The sequence below is a fragment of the Aotus nancymaae genome, unplaced genomic scaffold, assembly GCF_030222135.1.
Source record: "Aotus nancymaae isolate 86718 unplaced genomic scaffold, 86718_ANA_hifiasm-v0.15.2.pri h1tg000029l, whole genome shotgun sequence".
Taxonomy (NCBI): Eukaryota; Metazoa; Chordata; class Mammalia; order Primates; family Aotidae; genus Aotus; species Aotus nancymaae.
In genome coordinates, this window is record NW_026988442.1 from 53317257 (window position 1) to 53339346 (window position 22090).

Consider the following 22090-nt stretch of genomic DNA (forward strand, 5'->3'; position numbering starts at 1 on the left):
ATAAATTCCTCAATTTGAGTAAGTGAAATAAAAATGCAATCATCAGGAAGACAGCTGTATGTGTGTAAGTGGCTCTCTTCCATCCTTAAGCTGGAGTCTACATCCACACTCTTAGCCTCTGCTACCAGCCAGTTTCATCATCTACAAAAACTCCAGACAAGATCTCAAACCACTACAGCTACCTCCATGTATGTCTCACATCAGAGACATCATCATTCCTGAGGACAACCCAGGGCATCAAGATCATCACCATGTACCAAATCTAGCAGTTGGAGGTTCCAAACCCCCTTTAAAATGGGCAACTCCCTGATATAAACTTTAAAAATGTGAAGAATTAAAACTAGCTGCTCAGTTCCTTGTTTTACCTTTACCTACTGCGCTGTGGTCACCAGAACATAGGACAAGAACTCAGGGTGTACAATGGTATTTTCATGGCTGATAAGTTATAACCTAAAAGGAGAGAGGCGAGTGGGAGAGAGAAGACACACAGATCCTGCTTTCTAATTCTGATTCTGGATGTGAATAAGGTTTCTCAATTTGATGCTCTAACCAGAGCTAGGGCTACCCAGCTGGTCACCCCTGATGGCCACCCTCATCAACTGCAAGACAACTGGTCGCTCAAAGCACCATCCCCTTAAGACTCTTATGAGGAATACTAAGATTGGATTATTACCCACAAAATAAAAGTTGATCTACTTCAAAATCCTTCGTAGCTGATCTCCCCACTCAGGAACTACACTTGCCAGTAGATTATATGACATCAAATTTTTTACATTCCTGTAGGAGAGAATTAAAACCTTAGAATTCCCCTTCTAGGAAGTGCAAATAGAAAACATGGAAAAGCAAAGCTGAAGCTTTTTACGGGAATTAAGTATACATGCAGCTTTTTGAAAACTAAGTCTGTACAAAATAAGACCTTCATGTTTTACAGAAAAGGAGTTTTAATAAAAATTTGTGAAATAAAATTAGATTTGATAATTTAAAAACAAACTCTGACTTGCTAATTTGCCTACTGCTAATCAAGCTTCCTGTGGCATTTATACACACACGTACAAAAAGAAACTCAAGTAAAGAAGCACCGTCTGAGAGTTTTATCACATTCTTTGTGATGATTCAGAGAGGTGGTGCCTTGCTGGAGATCTTATGCCATAAAAAGATCTTATTAGTCCAGGGTGACTGACTTCCCTTTCCTCTGGGGTCCAGAGCTTTCTCCAAGTATGCCCCCCAACAGGCAAACAGGAAGTTTAGCATGAAACCAGCTTGGGCCTTACATGTAGGTGCCTAATGATAAATGGTAGGTATCTGTTCTTTTCCCCTAATTCTTTCATCCTTTATATTTCCTGAAAACACATGGAAAAGCTACAAAGAGGTCGGGGGAAAAGAGCCCTCCGTATAAAAACATCTTCATTCACAAAGCATGTGTTGAGATAAAATTTTATAAACCGTACTTAGAAATCTATTCTCAAAACTGCTTGCCAACTCCCAAAATCCCTTTAGCAAGGAGAAAAGCCTTTCAGTTTAACTTCATAAAGAGAAAACCATAAAATGCAAGTACTTCATAGAGGTTAAAAGGTAAAAATACATTATTTTGAAAGCATAAACCACTATAGAGCAGACAAATGACTCAGAGCTTCCCCAGTTTTGTTATAGGGGAAAGGCTGAAGCTGGGAGAAGAGCCTTTAGTATCCAGAGGAAATGCCAGAATATTTGGGAATAGGAAGTCATGAAAAGAAGCTTCTAGAAGATCACTCATCACCTGAGATCAGTCCTGTCTTCTCTGTAACAGGAAAGGAACAAGAAGTTTTATTTATTTGTGTGTGTGTTTTAAGGGTTTTGTTAGTTCTTTAAGGTACCACACAGTTTTCTCAAGAAAGAAAAGATGTACTGGGTATCTAGCAGAAGCCAAATGTCAAGCTAAAACACTTTTGCAGAAAGGTATTCTTATTCAACCCTGACAATATACCTATAAGGTAGTTTAATCAAGGTTAAGAAAATCTGTCCCAATTCAAGCTAAATAAGAGGTGCTAGAGCAGGGATGTGAGTCTGTGTCCTCTAATTTCAAAGTCCACACTTTTTCTTGACTTTGTGACATACATGAGGAACAACAAAGAGAAAATCTGAAGGAACCTATCAAACAAGAGGGAACAACCAGCATTCCTGCTCCTATTAAAAATCAGGCTGGACGCCATGGCTCACGCCTCTAATCCCAGCACTTTGCGAGGCTGAGGTGGGTGGATCACCTGAGGTTAGAAGTTTGAGACTAGCCTAGCCAACATGGCGAAACCCCACCTCCATTAAAAATGCAAAAATTAGCTGGGTGTAGTGGCACATGCCTGTAATCTCAGCTACTTGGGAGGCTGAGGCAGGAGAATCGCTTGAACCTAGGAAGCAGAGGTTGCAATGATCCGAGATCGCACCACTGCACTGCACTCCAGCCCAGGCAACAAAGCCGACACCCCATCTCAAAAAGAAAAAAAAAAATCAACCAGCACTTTGGGAGGTCAAGGCAGGTGGATCACCTGAGGTCAGTAGTTCAAGACCAGCCTGCCCAAAATGGTGAAACCTTGTCTCTACTAAAAATACAAAAAAATTAGCCAGGCATGGGGGGAGATGTCTGTAATCCCAGCTACTTGGGAGGCTGAGGCAGGAGAATCATTTGAACTTGAGAGGTGGAGGTTGTGGTGAGCCGAGATAGTGCCACTGCACTCCAGCCTGGGACACAAGAGTGAAACTCCATCTCAAAAAAAAAAAAAAAAAATCAAAATCAGACCAGGCCCATTCTATGTTTAAATCATGTTCTAACATTTTGAAGAATTTGCTTAAATGCCTCAGTGAAAAAAAAAAAATACAATACCTTTATACTGAATTATTTCTGCTTGTTTTGTTGCTTGGGAAACACTTTTGGAGAATGTTAACAAGAAGATACCAAATATTCATAGCTCAGCAAGACAGTCACTGCACTAAATTCCTAAATAATAGTCCACAACCACAGAAAATGGGCAATGGCAGCACAGAATAATCAAAAGCAGCTTCATATTTTCCAGATAAAACAAAGCATCGTTTGTACTGAGGCATGTTTAGAAGGTACCACTGAAAGCCAGGCTGCAGCCTGGAATGGCTTAAAATACCAAGTTTAACAATCACATCAATGGCTTTTAAACTTCAGAGGCAAATAGGTTCCTTCTACTTGAAATTCAAAGTGAAAAATTAGATGCAAAGCTAATAGATTAATTCAGTACACACAGAGACTTAGAGACCATCCAAGGCTTTAATTAACATCATTACAAGTGTATTTAGTCAACCACCTGGGTTTCAACGAGAGCAAGGTAAAGGTCAATTTTTTTTTTAAATAAGTTGCTTCAAATTAAGCCCCCCTACTTGGGAAAAATAAAAGAGTACAAATAATTTAACTAAAAAGACTAATATAAACAATTATTATTCTGGCACATTAAGGAACCATTCCTTAATCAGCCCATATTTTAATTGAGGCAGTACTGCAGTCAAAAAAGTTCTCAACTTTGCTGTTCTGCCTCAGCTTGAACCTACTTCCTCACCCAATACTGAACAACTAGGAGAATTAGAGCGGGCAAAACACTATAGATTGAAGACTGGTGGAAGGCAGGAGAAGGGACAGAGGGGGAAAGGGACCAGTCTTCTCTAGAGAGGGCAAGAGTCCTTGACCACCTAATGCTTCCAGAGTAAGGACAAAATCTCCAGGGTTTAAAGAAAAAACAAAAACACTATCAACTATGAGTTTTAATTACATCATAGATGTAAGATCAAATTATGTCTCATTTCTTGGAGACCAGTAGAAGAAAAAAATATTAGCTGAGCCATTTACTCACTATGTGGCAGTAACAACTACCACAATAAGCGGTAATTAGACATCTGTGCTTCCTTAGTTTTTGAAGGGAAGGGAACCTGCCCAATGTCTATGACTGAAGAATCCTCCACAATGCATATGGTGGTAGAAGGTCAAGTCCACCTTGTACAAATCTTAGCCAAGAAGTCCAAACACACTCTTCCAGGCTTTCATGCAGCTAGAACAGAGGTATGTGAACCAGGCTCGGCCATTTCCATGCACCTGCCTCACATTTTCAAATTGTCCTTGATTTTCCTTTAAGCACTTTCACTTTCAGATGGATTTTTCAAATTTTATAGTGTTTTAAAAAACACACACACGGGATTTTTAGAGCCATGAAACTACTCTGTGATACAACAGTAGTAGGTATGCCATTACACATTTGTTCAAACCCATAGAATATACAATATCAAGAGTGAACCTGATGTCAACTATGGACTTCAGGTGATAACAATGTGTCAGTGTAGGTTCATCAGTTGTAACAAATGCACACATCTGGTGAAGAATGTTGATTGTGGTGGAAGCTATGCATGTGTGGGGGCAAATCTCTGAACCTTCCTCCAATTTTGGCTGTGAACCTAAAACCACTCTTTAAACAAAAAGTCCTCTTTAAAAATTGGGGATTTCATTAGGGATTAAATGTAATGTCTACATGATTATGGAAGAGCTAGGTGGTTTAAAATAATAGATCAGCTTATTCAGGAAAACAGTATTTCTTTCCACTTATTCAGGTCTTCCCTTAAGTCCTTCAACAAAGTTTTATCATTTTCTTTAACGTGAGGTTTGCACAGCTGGTCACAGTGGCTCACGCTTGTAATCCCAGCACTTTGGGAGGCTGAGGTGGGTGCATCACATGGGCCCAGGAGTTTGAGACCAGCCTGGGTAACATGGCGAAAACCCTGACTCTCTTAAAAACAACAACAAACCCCACAAAAATTAGCCAGGCATGGTAGCATGGTAGCTACTCAGGAGGCTGAGGTGAGAGGATTACCTGAGCCTTGGGAGGTCAAGGATGCAGTGAGCCGAGATTGAGCCACTGCACTCCAGGCTAGGTGATAGAGCGAAATCGTTTTAAAAAAAAAAAAAAAAAAAAAAAGCTTGCACATTTCTTTTTAGGTCAATAAAATTTTGTTGCTATTGTAAAAAGGGATTTTTTTTTCCTATTCATTTTTACAAACAGTGTTGCTGTACGGAAAAGATACTAACTTCCTGTGTGGCTCTTAAATCCATTGTAAACTCCTACTAGGTCCAGATTTAATATGAGAATACTCTCAATCTTAAGAGCCTAGTAATTACTTAATTTTTAAGCTAAGTAACTGTGTAATAATAGTAACATGAATTTTTCTGATAGTAAAGGTCACTTAAAATTAAGAAACATGTGGTAAAGGTTGTGGGCCTCTCTGGAGAGCCTCAAAATAAACATAGTACCTTCTTTGCTTTTTTTAGATCAAAGTCCTAACATAAAGCAGGGAGAGGAAAAAAAAATCAGATGCCCTCATCTGGCCTTCTTCTAATATTATGGTTTAACACTGATTTTTGCTCCCTTAGGCCAAACTCAAGGTCAAGTGCTTATTTGCACTGATGGAACAGCAGGAACAAGGCGAATATGCTTTCTGAAAAACAAATGGTAAAGTTTTAAAAATTACATTTTCCAGCATGCCTCTATAGCCTCTACTTTTTGCCCAGCTATAAGCATTTCCTAGGTAAAAATGCATAATCCTAAAAAAAAAAAAAATTCTGCTAATTATTTTGAGTTTACTTGATGATTTTTCAATAGTTTAAGTTTCACCATACATAATATTGCAAATATCCACCAGGGATGGTGGCTCACACCTGTAATCCTAGCACTTTGTGAGGCCAAGGTTGTGTGGATCACTTGAGTTCAGGAGTTCAAGACCAGCCTGGCCAACATGGTGAAACCCTATCTCTACCAAAGATACAAAAATTAGCTGGGTGTGGTGGCATGCCCCTGTAATCCCAGCTACAGGGAAGCTGAGGCAGGAGAATTGTTTAAACCCAAGAGGCAGAGGTTGCAGTGAGCTGAGATGGTACGCAACTACACTCCAACCTGGGCAACAGAGCAAGACTCTCAAAAGAAAGAAAAAAACAACAACAAACATAATATTGCAAATATCCTTATATACATATAGCTTGAATTCAGTATTTGCTACAGTTTTACCTATAGATACATGTGATAACGTCTTTTTAGGGATAATTGAGGGAATAACAACTGTTCAATACTTCTGAAAAACATTTGGTTTCCATTGAAGAATACAAAGTTTATCTCAGTTATTGCATTTTCCAAATTCTCAAAACAAGTTTAACGTAAAAGACTGCCTGCAAAAACAACCTGCAAAGGACATGAAAAGCTGAACTCAAGTTTTTAGACATGTTTCCTAAATCTCTACGATTATGAGTTCAAGTATATGGGAATGACTTTCGTCTTTGCAACAAAAATGGGTTTTAATTGGAAACAGTGCAGCAAAATTTTCCCATATTGCAGGAGATATTATTACCCAAGTTTCAGAGCAGTCTTGGTAGATTAGCCGGCTTTAATTTATAGAAAAACTTAGCTATGATTTACTTATATAATGAGAGCTGGCATGGACTCAACATATGAGTGGCCGAATTCCAAGTATTTCCTCCAACCATCCTGTGATATAACTTTATCAGGATTTAAAATTCCATCTGCTTTGTTGCTAGCCTAATACAACCAGGTTCTAGTTAAAAGCAAAAAGGCACATACCATGCAGATGTTTTATGGGAAACGTTCCCATCGCTCTTTCAAGTTGGTTTGTATTAGTGAAAAGGCCATAATGTGGAAATTATTATGAAGAAATTATTCAGAAAAAGCAGTAGTTGCTTTTAAAGGCCAAAGGGAGAAATAAACCCAAAAATCACATGCTCTTAAATTGGAAAAGTTTCAAATGCAAACTATTGTTCCTGTCTGGTGTGTCTGAAAGGCACAAGTGCTGAAGATCATTAATATATTGCTATTTCTCCTAAGTCTGGCACTGGTCAAAGAAGATGGTAGGCCTGTTTTGAAGAACTGTTACTGACTAGGGAGTTTAGGCTTGGGGACCCTAGTCCTGAGAAAAATAACCCACTGGTTGGCAGTTCCAACCCAACAGACAACTTAAGATCTAAATTTATGCTGGAAATTACAAAGGCTTCTAAAGAAGAAAATAACACAGTTCCTATGACTGGTGTCAGATGAGCCAAAACTGAAAAAAGTTTTTTGTTATTATTTTTAAACAGCTTTCAGAAAACTAACAAGAAAGACATTTTGGCCTTGACCCAGCAGAGGGTGAATGTCCCCCTGGATAGAAGTCCTGTGAACTGAAATTTCTCCACAGTAACAATTCTAATTAATTATTCAAAGCCAGGAGTTGATTTTCTAAGGTTAACTATGGTCTCCTGTTGATGACATTAAAAACTAGTTTCTCCTTTTCTTCGGTGTCTGCTTACCCAGGCACTGATGAGAAGCTTTAACAGCAGCCTTGCAATAAAGGCTCTACTTTTAAGGTGAGTTTGTCATTTTGCACACTGGGTTTAAGGTATAATTAGCAATAAATAGAAATTGTGTCTAGGTTCTATATAATCAAAAACTTTAGAAATCCATTTATTCTCTTAGATAAGGATGGAAACAACAGACATTAAGATTATCATAAGGCATTGTAAGATCCTTTGAATTAAAGAGTTAACCATAATTTTGTGATGCTTCAGTAATAAACATACTTCTTAAAACAGAAATTAAAACTGAAACATTATTTGACATAGTAACTCAGAAAACCAGTCATTCTCCAAGGAGACTGGATTAACATGAGTTTACAGAGTGAAATGCAACATTTCAGGCAAGTCAATTCATGCTAACATATTTTTATTGTGCAATACAGGTAGACAATATATAGTTTTTCTGCAAGAGAAAAAGGGTGTAAAAGTGAGTGTTCACCAAAATATCTTAGAGTAGGTTATCACATGGAATGTAATGCTAATTGAGTCACAATGACAATATGCACCAAAAGTCTACAAACAAGAATGAAATTTAAGCCAAATTAAGTAGTTCTCATCATAATGAAAACAAGCAGTCTGACATTAAGTGGGGCTCCACCTGTTAGGAGTAAAATTTGATACTCCAAAAGATGAGGACCAGTCAGCCAGCAGTTGGTCAAATATATAAAATGTAATCACACATAGAAAAGTGAATGGGCTTTCTAGAAACCAAATTCCTGAACACACCTGCTATCCTTCAATGTCTTTAACTTAGACTTCCTCCAGATCTGAATGACCTATTAAAATTATGAACCTCTAAAGTCTCTGGGAAAGGATTTAGTTATAACCCAAACTCAATTCTCAAAGTCATTTCTCATAAGAAAGCTCAAAATTATGTTTCCTCTCCTTTTTCTTTTTTAAGAGACAGGGTCTGGCTCTGTTGCCCAGGCTGGAGTACAGTGACATTATCACAGCTCACTGCAGCCTCGAACTCCTGGGCTCAATTCTCCTGCCAGAGCCTCCCAAGTAGCTAGGATTTACACGAATGTGCCACCATACCCGACTAATTTTTTAAATTTTTTTTTGTAGAGGCAAGTTGTCTCCTTATGTTGCCCAGGCTTGTCTTGAACTCCTGGCCTCAAGCAATCCTCCTGCCTTGGCCTCTCAAAATGTTGGGATTACAGGTGTCGGCCACCATGTCTGGCCTATTTCATTTCTCATAGCCTCCAGCACACTGTTTGTTCTAACCCAGGTAACCCTCTCTGACCCACTCCCAAAGCAACAAATCAACCCAACCTGGGGTGAGGAGAAGCTTGCTGCCCGCTGTCCACGACTGGACTCCTTTTTGCACACATACCTGCTTCCTTCTTGCCTCCTTTTCCTCCCTCTCGGCTCTTCTTCAGCACAGCCTTTAACATTTTCAACACTCTTGTTTCTAAAGAGAAAAGGAGCAGAGAGAAGAGGAATTAAGCACTGGAAGCTGGAATATAAGTTGTGCGTTGACAAAAGAGGTAACTTGTATTCAAACAAACAGATCGCTTAAGGTACCTTGAGTTTTACATTAATTTTCAATGAATAAACCCATGGTGGGAAACTAAATGCTGAAGACACAAGGAATGTTCTAAAACTTTTAATGAAGTGATCAGAAGTTCACTGTTGTTAGAAAAGCTAAAAAAACATACAATAGCGCATTCACAGCATTCCACATCTAATTAAGGTTATGAGGCTAAACCTGGGTACAGTTCTCCAAGATATTTGGCACCGCTTCCCAGCCCCAGTTCATCAAAAGAAGGCACTAGAACACGGAATCAAAAAGATAATGAAAGAAGCTACATGGTTAAAGGCAATGTTTTACAGGTGTTACTAATTATATAATCACAAGGAAAACATTTTGGAAGGTTATGAAATGAGGCATACCTTATAAACATTTGCAAAATAAATACAGAGGGAACACATTTTAACCCTGATCAGGGAACCCGATTAAACAGCACACACTACGGTGGGTTTTTACTATATATAGTTATAACTTTGGGGTGGGGAGGGGAGGTAAGTAGAATAGGCCTGTGGCATTATGGCCAAATCCTTTAAAGGACCTGTATCTTTAAGCAGGGTTGTACTGAGCTTGTAAAAACACCACAATGGCCCAGGCCTAAGATGAAACACGAAACCATCTCGACAGCAAGAGAAAACAAAAGGACCATTATTTCATCATGAAGCCAGTCTCCTTTAAGCTTGCTCTCTCTGCACTAGTAACTCAGATGAGATTACTCAACAACCCCAGACAGTAACCAATCTTAGTGGGTTGTGTTACCCATCACACCTTTATTAATGCACTAAGAGGGAAGCAGGAGGCAAGCAGGTCTCTCTTGAATAGGCAAGAACAGGGGTGGGGAGGGGAGGGGAGACTTAAGGATGGGGAAGGGGAGGGGACCAGAGGAAGGGAGGCAAGGAGGGAGAAACTCCTATATAGGAGTGCTCCCAAATCTGCCTACTTAGCGCAAATGCTTCAGATGGCCTCAGTGTAACACACCACACACCATCTCTCAGCCCCCAGAGTAAGCAAGTTTGTGGGACCCACTGAGAAGGCTAAGGAACCCCAATGTGTTGCCATTCACAGAGTCACACAACATAAGCACGCAGGGTGACCTTTCTTATCATTTGGTCCAAGCCTGTGTTTGTTTTCCCAAGCCCTTTGTTTTACTGATCAAGAAACAGAAATCAGGGAGGCTGGCTTGCCAGGGGTCACACAGCTAGTTAACAGCAGGGCCAGAATCCAAATCTGCAGCAGCCCAGCAGGACCACCTTTCTCCCCTCCACCAGGCTGGTCTCTCCTCACAGATCACTGACAGCTTTGAGCAACAACAAACAAAACTGCGTGATATTAGAAAGATAATATCTTAGGCAGAATTTGGAAAAAGCCATATTGAAGGTTATCAGAGTAAAATCATCTTACACACAAGTTTTTACATACTGAAGGGGCATGGCTTAGGAGCCTAATTTTCTTTCTGAAAATGCTGCTTGAATAAACTGTGGTGAAAAGATTTAGGTTTCACCTAAAGAACAAACCTGAAAGCTGGAAGGGAGCACTCATTTCCATGAGGAAACGATGGAAAACACAAACTCCTCTTAAAAATCATACTTCAGAGAAACAATGAAAAATACTGTAGTATAAAAAATGGCAGGAAAACTCAATCATCAGTAGATGCCTGGTAAACCCAGACATCTTCAACCAACCAACCAACCTTTGGGGTTTATAATTTAGCAAAAACAATCTACTTAAAAAATAAGAAAAGTATTGATGGATCCATGCCACCAAAGCTTGTCCAAGGTCCCTGGCACCAGCCTTGGTGAACTCTTCCAGAGCCGTGCGTTTACCTGGATCACTGACCAGCTCAGGCCCTACAACATCCATGAAGCTGCTCCTGATCAATCATTCAGGTCATCACCAGTTGGCAGCAGACCTACCATGCCACTCAGAACAGGCATCCCATGGGGCAAGGGCTAGGTAACACTGACTTTGGTATCTCATCCTAGACACCTGTTTTCCTATTTTGGGGCACTCAGTTATTTTCAGGACAGCCATACCTTCCACATCAGTGGTCTTAAGTGAAAGAGGCTATCAAATATCTACTGTAATTTTTTCTTCCAGTTCCTGTTTTCCTCCATAAATAGTAACTCGAGGAAATAGCTTAAATTTTATATTTTTTAAAAAAGCTATTCAAACTGCAACCTGGAGAAACGTTAACTGATTACACCTAAGTGCAAAAATAAAGAACCATCCTTCCCTCCCCGAGACTAGAAAGGAAAAAAGTAAGTCTTCCCAGCAAGTTAAATTCTGAAATTAACATAGGTCAGAGTAGAGCTATACAAAGTCACGTGGAAGTCTCAATCATCTCTGGCCTAAAACCCATAACTGGAACTTGATAGTCACCAATGGACATACAGGCTATGCCCACCAAAAGGGGGATGGTCGGAAATAGCATGAATAGGAATAGGCCATAGGGGCCAATGATGACAGTACACTCCAGAGACTATCCAGCATGCTGGACAGTATCTGCAGACTTATAAACACATACCCCACATCCAATTCTGGAAATGGGGACACAGGGCTGTTGGAGCTGGGTGTTATTACACGTTGACATGATAAGACTACTTCTCCCTGTTCTGTTCATACTGAGAAGCACCTCATAATTTGGCTCCTTTCTTAGTCTGTAAACAGTGGTGAGAGTGTGCTGGTCCAGTTCTCACAACTGTTTGGCTTGCTGACAGATCCAATTCTCAGAGTAAATTAATAAACCGGTACTCCAGCTTTAAACAAAAGCTCTCATGAACTTTGCTTTATTAAAAGGAGTCACTTTGTCCAGTCCCATCCATATAAGACACGGAGAATGCTGAGTTTCTGAGGACCAAAGGGAAAACAGTGGTAAATTCCTCAATGGAAATGGCACCGTGAAGGCCACCTGTGTAGGCAGCCAGCAGGCTCTCCTCTTCTGCATCATCACACTTCCCCTTCTGCGGCAACTTCAACTACTGTCATTTTTCCCATTAAAGGGTGAATACTGAGCTGTCATGGACATAAACCAAATAGAAATGAAGCAAACCAGCCCTCTGACACAGTAATTCAGACTCAGCAGATTAAATGACAAGCCCAACACGCTGTGTGGTAATGGAAGTACTTATGGACAAGCATCATAGGATAAAACATAATAAATAGTATTCTTTTTTACTGTGCGGGTTTTTTTTTTGTTTTTGTTTTGTTTTGTTTTTGAGATGGAGTCTTACTCTATTGCCCAGGCTGGAGTGGAGTGCAGTGGCACAATTTCGACTCACTACAACCTCCACCTCCTGAGTTCAAGCAATTTTCTTGCCTCAGCCTCCCGAGTAGCTGGGATTACAGGCACCCACCACCACACCTGGCTATTTTTTGTATTTTTAGTAGAGAAGGGGTTTCACCATCTTGGTCAGGCTGGTCTCAAACTCCTGACCTCAGGTGATCTGCCCACTTTGGCTTCCCAAAGTGCTGGGATGACAGGTGTAAACCACTGCACCCAGCCTACTTTAGATATATTATAGACCAAAGGCACAGGTATAACTCAGATACCAACCAAACAGAATCCCTCAAGTTCTGCCCCATAAAACCTTAGCCTCTATGACAGCAAGTAGAACAAATGTACCACTGGACCCAAATATTTAAGAGTAAGTCTTTGAAAAAGTGAAAAGCATCAATGTCATTTCTTCCCACTATATACCTTTGAGGAAGAGAGTGTAGGGGAGAAAGGTATCTTTTCCTCACCCAAGGCAAGGTTCATGGCTGACACCCCTATAACAAGACAGATTAACAGGAGAAAGGCATAACAAATTTATTCAACCACAGTTTTGCATGACACAGGAATGCCTTCAGAAATGAGGATCCAGAGACCCAGGAAACTATTTTTAGGCCTAAGTACGATGAAGAACAGACAGTCATGTAGAAGCATGACTGAACAAATGGAATGAGGGCTAATAATAATTGGAGTGGGGGACCTTAGCAAGGCCTGCCTGTCAGATTCTTTCTGTCCTCTGGATACAGGGCAAGACCTCACTGGAATGAGAGTCTTATAACTCACTGTGAGGTGAGATAGGTCACAGAATTTCTTCATAACCATGCTTCAGGGGAGAAAGGCAGGAGGAGGCAGAGGGAGAAAGGCAGAGGGACCTCCTTTCTTCTGCAGTTTCTCTTATATGCCAAGGTACCATATTGGGGGTATCCTGTCCTGAGCTCCAACAAAAGGAAAGACCAACTGAAACTGACTAACAAAAGTAAATTTCCTGTAATGTTCATTGAGAAGAAAAGGTGAACAGTAGATAATATTACTCTTAGAAGGCCAAGGGCCTGAAGTCACCTAAATTTCTACTATCATTCAACATGCAAGTTTCCCAAATGTCACAGATTCTTCTTTTAAAACCCCCAGAAGTTAGATTGACTATCAAAAGCTTACTTTTACTTCTGGTATTTCTCCTTCAGCACACCAAGTCTTTGGGGACAGGCACAACCTCTCTACATTATGTATTTGAACTCTGCACAGCATGTTGTGTTGGCATCTAAAACGTAACAAAAAGCACCCTACACAAAATAGTAAGATGATTCCAAAACAAGACAAAATCTATTTCACCTTATAATCACAATGGCAATATCATAGCCATGACCACCTTGTCTGAGATCATAGAAGAGCACTAGCAGTAAAGTGTTTCTCTTCTGGAGTGCCATACTGCCTGTTTACACAATTTCAAGTGGAATCTGGGAGCTGAGGGCAGAGACTATATTTATTCTTTAACATATACAAACAGAAGCCAGAACACAGGCTTTGCACCTACCCAGTTCTCAGTATTTGTTGACAGGCTGCAATGAACACAGATAAGCAATTTTCTCCAAATGAAACAATTAACCAACATTTATAGCAGTTTATAATTGACAAAGAACATTCCTATATATTCACAATTGCAAGGAATGCAAGAAAACTTTCCGATTAAAGAATGAGTGTTGGGTTAGCAATAGCAGCTTTTCATTCTACATACATTCGTGAGTAGCTACCCTGTGCCAAACAACAAGAGACACAAAGGCAAGTATAATCTGATAGAGTAACACAACATGAGGACATACATGGGCAGGAAGCTAACAACATTCATGCCTCCATTTTCTCTACAAAGTAAAGACAAGGTAAGAGAGGTGCAATGAAGGTTCCGAATAGCCCTGTAGAGGAGAGGAAGGCACGTAAGAGATTAAAAGGACAGCTGGCTAGGCACGGTGGCTATACCTGTAATCCTGGCACTTTGGGAGGATCCTTTGAGCCCAGGAGTTTGAGACCAGCCTGGGCAACAGAGGGAAATCCTCTCTCAGAAAAACCAAAAACAATAAAATGGACAGCTGAACAGCTCTGATCATCCAAACTAGGCTCCAGACCAGGCCATAACACCAAATGATGAAACTGCTCCTATCCTCAAAGGCTCACAAGTAGCGTCACTGTGTAGTGTAACTCATCTATGGTTCCGGGTTAGTGGAATATTTGCCATCTGGCATACGCCATCTGCCTGCTCCTGTAGTTCACGGATACATCTGATGACAAGAAATAGTACACATGCCAGGGAGCTTCTGATTATGACTGAAGCCAATGGCTGGATGTGATATTCAAGCTAGACCTGGACTTTCCTAATCTCTCCAACTTCATGGATGGGAAGAACAAGGTCACCCAGAGCAATGCCATCTTGTGCTACATTGCTGGCAAGCCCGTGTGGTGAGACTGAAGAAAAGATTCAAGTGGACATTTCAGAGAACTAAGCAACAGATTTCCGCACACAACTAATACAGCGCTGTTACAACTCTGACCATGAAAAACTAAAACCTCGGTACTTGGAACAGCTACCTGGACAACTGAAACAATTCTCCATGTTCCTGGGAGAAATTCTCACAGTTTGCAGTGGAAAGCTCGTCTTTATGGATTTTCCCATCTATGGCGTCTTGGATCAGAACCGCATGTTTGAGCCCAAGTGCCTGGATGAGTACCCACATCTGAAGGCTTTCATGTGCTGTTTGGAGGCCTTGGAGAAAACTGCTGCCTACATGTAGTCTGACTGCTTCTTCAAGATAACCATCAACAAGATGGCCCAGTGGGGCAACAAGCTTTCATGCTGAGCTAGAGGCAGACGTGCACCGCTTGTTTTGTTTCATCCTGTTCCTAGGGGCCTGCACTCTTTTTTGCTCTTTTACATAACAAGCACTTTGGCTAAAATAAATAAATAAATAAGCTGTGCGTGCAATTCCCTCCTCTGATCCTCAGTTCCAAGAACCATCCAGGGATGGTCCAGAGAATGCAGGATCTGGTCAATGATCAGGAGTTCACAGTGCAGGTGCCAGTACAGGAGTGCTCAGAGTGGTGTGCTATGGAATCAAGGCTGGTCAGGAAGGGAATGAACCCCTGAGAGGTAGAATAGCAGAGAGAAAAAGTATGGTGTCTCAAAGAGATCAAAGAAAACAGAGTCGATATAAATAAATAGGGAAGTTGAAAAGAGTCTGTTTCTTTTCAATGAATGTTTAAATTTTGGATATGGAACAATTCTAGACAATGGTAAAGCCCGTAGGATTAGTAAAGGCGGATCTGTGATGGGAACCCAGGCCTAACTTGAAAGCTCAGCCACTGAACAGCTGCCTCCAAAGTCCTCAATGAACTAGAGAAAGGCGGAATATGGAGGTGATCAGGACAGCATAGAATACACGCCTCAAAGAAAGGGAGGCTTTGCATGAGGATCAAAGTGTAGCAGTTGTAGACACCATCAACTCAGGGCCCCAGCAGCCATGCAGCTAAAAGCTCCTGGAGAACCATCTGGGGTTTGAGTATGAACCACAGCCTGAGTGTGGTCTCCTCCTCTCACCAACTCTGTGGAGGAGGTGGCTGGGGCCACAGGGTATTTCCTTGTGAAACGTTCACGGCAACTGGAAATACAAGCCCCAATCCTCCTTACGGCAGTTAGCTCCACAACCACCACACTCAGAATTACATTTTCTCTTTTCCTTTCTCTTTCCTGTGGTTTCCCACTTGTGTCATACAACAGAGCTACAATTCCCAACTTACACTGCCCACCTTCCTGATGTGCAATCGCAACTCCCAGAAAACTGGTAAAAGGCATTATGTATATAAAGTGATTCTGGATAAGTTATGATTTCACCAAGAATACTGTTCCCTTTCCTGCTGCATTGGATAATTTCAGGTCTCTTCCACCTGTAGGCATTATACTTTTTAAGGGGGAAACGTTCTTGTTCCTAAGACCACTGTATTCACAGTACATAATAAACCATCACCACAGATGAAAAAGGAACCCCTCCCTCAGTGGAGGTCACAGTATGTGTGATAAGCTTTTAGTACAAAAAGAGAAGAGACCTTGAAGACATTTTCAAAAAGTGTTAAAAGGCACTCTATCAATGCCAGCTGAATGAAGTCTGGTATTATAAACCTAAGGAAATTAACATTTTGTAAATGCACTGCTTCTGGCCTCAAAGTGAAGGGTCAGACAGCCTCGAAGATGCCTGTGAAAGGCAGCTATTCATCACAAAAGATCTCTTGCTTATGTAGCTGACAGATGGATCTTTCACTTAATGCTCAGAATATAAGACATTAAAAACCCTCCTCTACCTATTAGTGACTTGCAATTACTTGCTGAACAAGGTTATAACCTCCCCAGGACCTAATTTCATTAGGATGGGAGTTCTCAATACCCATGCAGGGTTTTTAAAACTCCACCAGGTGATTCTAATGTGCAGCCAGCAACCCTTATTTACCACTTAACCATACACCTGGCCCTGCTCTAAGCACTTAGCATGCCTATAGTCATTAAATCCTCACAACCATCGTCTGAGGAAGGTACTGTTAATCTGCATTCCACAAAGGCACAAACTAGTGACTTGCCCAGGATCACACAGCTCAGTGTGCATCCAGGCAGTCTAGCTCCCCAGCCTGACCATGAAGTAAGTCTACTCGACCTCCTCTTCCAGATGAAAAGGAGAGACCAGCCCCCAGGGAGTGGTGAGAGTCAAACAAAGGCAAAACTGCTCAACAGATGAAAAAAATAAATCGTCTTTGGCCAAACATACACACGCTCACACACACTCCACTCCTAAAGCAGCATCCCATGCTGTAAATCTATTCTGGAAAAAAAAAAAAAATCTGTTTCCATTGAAAGACACCTACAGTACAGTCCCTCGAGTTACCAGTTATTTCAAACTACAGTGTTGTCCACATGTGACCTGGAGGCACCATGCAATAGAACATATGCTAAAATGACCAAGCTGTCGAGTTCATTAGCCCACAGGGGAGAACCCTGGGAGCTGAACCAGCATGCCAATGTGGAGGATTTGGGGAGGCAGAGACCTTTGTGTCATACAAGCAATGCTGCTCCTATTCCTAACACCCAGAAGTTAGCAACTAGGTTAATTCAAGAAAAACTCAGAAAACCACCTCATTTCTTGTGAATAAATTGTGTAAAGCTTGTTAAACAGTGACAGGATGCAGTGAGGAATGGCCTGATGATCTCAATGTCTTTCTCTGCACAATTTTACACAGTCTAATAAATTTAGTGAGGTTTTAACCTGGATATCAAGTTCTAAATTAAACCAGGATATTCTACAGTGATAGTACAGTGGAGAGCTGAAACAAATTCATACAAGCCACACAGCATCATCTCTTCCCATAGCTAAAGCAATGATATCAACATATGCATCACTGTGCTCTCCTCTGGAATTTGTAAGAGAAACCATTCTCGGCCATAAACATTTGGTTGCAGTAAGCAGTCTCACAGAAGCCTGTGTGAAAGGCCATATGGGCATGGACAATGGCTTTATTTTTTTCCCCCTCTTTAAGCTCTACTGGACTTGAAGGCTTAATTTTTTAATTAACTCCAACAGTCCCACAAGGGGAATACCAGAGCTCCAGATGATAAAAGTCACAGACAAGTCATGCTAGAAACAAAGGCCAAATGAGACTTAAAAAAAAAAATCCAGGTTTAATGTTAACAAATCTGGTCTCAAACAGGATGAGAAAGACACAAGGGTGCCATCCAAGGCACGAATCTGTAACCTTTTAAGTGCCATGGATGGCTTTAGTAATCTGTACCCTCTACTCAGAATGTTTTTGAATTATTTTTAAGTAGTGTGATCACAAAGAAAACTAATTATATTGAAACACAGATAGCAAAATGTTTAAAAAGCAAACCTGATACACTAAAGCATGCTTAATGCATAAGATACAATAGCAGGTTTTATAACTACTGCAATTTTTAAATCAGTGATAGGTATAAATGCATTTTAAACTATTTCCACAATACGATGCAAAAATCAGTTAATTTCCATGTGACAAAGTTACAGGTCCTGTTATCTTATGTGATTGGTTGCCCACTTTTATTACTGAAGCAATGGCTATATTTTGGCTAGAGCTTCGTGAAAATACAGTTAAGTTTTTCTCCACCCATCCAAGTTCGCAGATTCCTTGGTCCATTTTGTACTGTTGTCACAGAGTATCACAGAGAGGGTGATTTATAAACAATAGAAATTTGTTTATAAACTTCTATTTGGCTCACAGTTCTGGAAGCTGGGCAGTCCAAGATTGAGAGGCCCACTTCTGGGGAGTGCCTACTTACTGTACCATCCCATAAAATTCAGAAAATTAAGCAGTAACTTACTGATTGCACACATTAGCAGGACCGGGTATTTCACATACACGCCACCGCTAGCAATTAAAGGCAAGTCCCACATTTTCAGGATAGTCTGTCAAAGTCCTATTTATTAAGAAAGTCCATCGCCACCAAATTACTAACTCATCTACAAAAACCAGGCCTGGCGTGACAGGAGAAAGACTCCAGAAATTTACCGTGAGAGACAATGTACAAAAACGAAATGCCAGATTTCATACTTGAGACAAGAGTTTTTAATACATCCTGTTGGTTTCGTTGTTTTCTTTATGCTCTCCTCACTCTTGCACAGTATTTGTTCTCTGGAAGCTGCAGTGTTCCAGTTAACTGGATCAGGCTTCCTAGTGAATGTGGTACCCAAGGTTTGGCCTCTCCTGCCCCGACTGCCTCATACAGTCAGGCCATTCCCCAGCTGCATGCCCTAAATCAGGGGATACCCATAGGAAGATAAATTCAGAGTCCAAAATACACAGACTTACACTGGACCATTGCCAGTTTCTCATGGATCCTGGGTAACCGAGATGGTTTTTGTTTTCATGGTTAGGAACAGCTGCAAGAGCGCAATACTCTTTCTAGACTAATAAAATAACCTAAGTCTGGCTCAGTATTTCAGCTACGGTAGCAGCCAAACTTCCCAGAATGGTGCAAGCCTTGTGCAGTTCTGGAAGAGCTGGGGTGGTAGTTCTGAACTAAATTGCAGGCATTCGAACCCAGCCCAACAGCAAACACACACACCCCACTTCAACTAAATTTTGAATTACAGAGTTAATTCCTATGGGTGGAGATGACATGTTATTTGTAGGGGTACCATAAAACTAATCAAACCTATAAAGTTCAAGCCTTATACCTGAAGGTATGTTACATGCCATGTACGAACATTAGATGTTTTTCCTCTAAAACCCAGTGAAAGGTTCAATTAAAACACTTAGTAACTCTGCAATGAAACCTTTGATCACCAATTCTGTCACCACTTCTCTGAGAGAGTATGAAACCTATCTCAGACATAAGGAACAAAAATCGCTATTGTGAACCAGCACAGAAACGACACACACGCACACACACAGATGCACACAGCTTACTTTTCTTGGGAGGGAATAGGGAGTTGCAGAAGCTATTTTATTCAAACTGAGAACACTCCTTATACACTCTTGTACATGTAGCCCAGTTACCAAGTTATTTCCTAAATGTAAGTGTGTGGTCCAAATGTCTCCCACTAAAGAAAAACAGCCCAATTAGAACCCAGTGGAAAACAAGACACATGTTTCTTGAATGGCTTTGAATTACAGACAGTGGATGTAAAATTGTTCTAGATATAATGAAGATGTTGCACAGATGTACTAAGTTTTCATAGTCTCAGCAAAACATCTTCCTGGTACGGCAAAATATGTGAGTCTGCAAAGCTGGATATAAAATAATTTTTAAAATATCTGATTTTTGTTTTTATGCAGTAAAACTGCTCAAGCCAACTCTTTTGCCTTCTCACAAACCCAATAAAGCCCATATTTCCATGTACTGACAATTTACTAAAAACCATACAACTGCATTCATATCCAATGACATAATTTTATAATTATCTCATTGATACCATAAATCAATACAAATGGAAGATTTATCTAAACAAATGGAAGACCTTCACTTCACAAATCCAGCAACCAACCACAAAAGCAATGGCAGACAAAGGTAGAGACATTTATTTCACAGACACCCTCCTATTTAGTCCTCACAACCATCATGTAGAAACTATAATTATCCTCTTTCAACAGATAAGGAAATTAAGACTTAGGAAATCTCAGCAGACTGCTCCAGGTCACACCTTAGCTCTTAACACCTCATTCCACTTCTTCCTTTGGAGGAAAGACATGCACTAAAACCATGCCTCGGCAGCCTAAGCCTTGGATTTCCAGATAAAAATCACATTCAATAACAAGCCTCTGTTACACAGCATGGGATCTAAAGATAAATGGCAGAACTGCAACGCTGTTCTGATAACCTGGCTTAATTTAAAACTATATCACAGGCTGGGTGTGGTGGCTCACACCTGTAATCAACACTTTGGAAGGCCAAGGTAGGAGGATCACTTGAGTCCAGGAGTTTGAGACCAGCAATGAGACTTCGTTTCCACACACAAAAAATTTCTTTTTAATCAGCTGGGTGTGGCAGCACATGCCTGTAGTCACAACACTTTGAGGGGCTGAGGAGGGACAATCATTTGAGCCCAGGTGTTCAAGGCTGCAATGAGCTCTGATGGTGCCACTGCACTTGAGCCTAGGCAACAGAGAGACTCTTAAACAAAAAATTTTATCACTATGTACTCCTAAGCATTTTCACTTACTCTTCTGAAAGAGAAACAAATGCTGTACTCCAAGCACCCAATCCCACATCTGTCTATTCTTGGCCCTCTATTCTCTGTGCTATAGTCCTTGAAAAAATGACCAGAATAACCACTTCAACTGCTACCTCCATGCAGGCAAGTCACAAATCCATTTCTCCATTCTTTATCTGTGCTACAGTTACACAACTTTATTTCCATTTTGCTGTCATCAACCCTGGCTACACAAACTCACTATGTCCAAAACTAAATCCATCTCCGCTCTCCACTTCCAAACCCCACTCACTAGACTGGGTCCAGGTTCCTGCTGATAAAGCATCACCCTTTTTAGTTCACCAGATTCAAAGCACCTCCTCCTTCTCATGGCCTCCCTTCCTTGTCTGGTAAACAGCCAAACAGGGCTTTGTCTCACCAGTCCAAGTTTCCCTCCATTCGCTCCCACCATTCTGGAGAGGTCCTCACTATCCCTCCAGTGGACTTCAGGCTGAAATCTGCAATGTTAGGCCAGTTAAGCGCATCAGAGTCACCTGGGAGGCTTGTTAAGAGGCAGGCTGCTGGACCCCACCCTGGAATTCGTTTTTTTTTTTTTTTTCAGGTCTGAGGTGCAGCTCTCCAATTGATGATGAAGCAGTCCCTCATGGTCCACACTCCCAGGAACCACTGTTATTATACACTCTCCTCCCTCCCTTTCTACACTTACATGAATCCTTCTTGAATCTTATCATAAACCAATGTAACCCTTTTTAAATCTGAACATTTAGGCCTCTGATAATGAAGTTTGGATGGTAATGGCTACCACCACCAAGGACCTATAGTTCATCATAGTCTGTCAGGTTCAATCAAAACAACTCTGCAGGCTGGGTGTGGTGGTTCATGCCCTGTAATCCCAGCACTTTGGGAGACCAAGGTGGGCAGATCACCTGAGGTCAGGAGTTCAAGACCAGCCTGACCAACATGGAGCAACCCCATCTCTACTAAAAAAATACAAAATTAGCTGGACATGGTGGCGCATGCCTGTAATCCTAGCTACTCAGGAGGTTGAGGCAGGAGAATCACTTGAACCCAGGAGGCAGAGGTTGCAGTGAGCTGAGATCGTGCCACTGCACTCCAGCCTGGGCAACAAGAGGGAAACTCTGTCTCAAACAAACAAACAAAAAAACCCAAACAAACAAAAACACTCTGCAAAATACACA

General features: G+C 41.0%; 1 protein-coding gene and 1 pseudogene across 10 annotated transcripts in view; one reads left to right on the plus strand and one right to left on the minus strand.

Annotated features, from left to right (window-relative positions):
• Window positions 1–22090, minus strand: part of TANC1 (tetratricopeptide repeat, ankyrin repeat and coiled-coil containing 1) — a 251585-nt gene that overhangs the window by 157408 nt on the left and 72087 nt on the right. For all 10 annotated transcript variants that reach the window (XM_021665895.2, XM_064382718.1, XM_064382727.1 and 7 more), the window contains one exon: window positions 8712–8789. In XM_021665895.2, the coding sequence (XP_021521570.2) occupies window positions 8712–8772 (61 nt within the window). In that variant the 5' untranslated portion in view covers window positions 8773–8789. The remainder of the gene's footprint in view (window positions 1–8711; window positions 8790–22090) is intronic.
• Window positions 10765–15023, plus strand: LOC105718967 (glutathione S-transferase Mu 3-like; annotated as a pseudogene).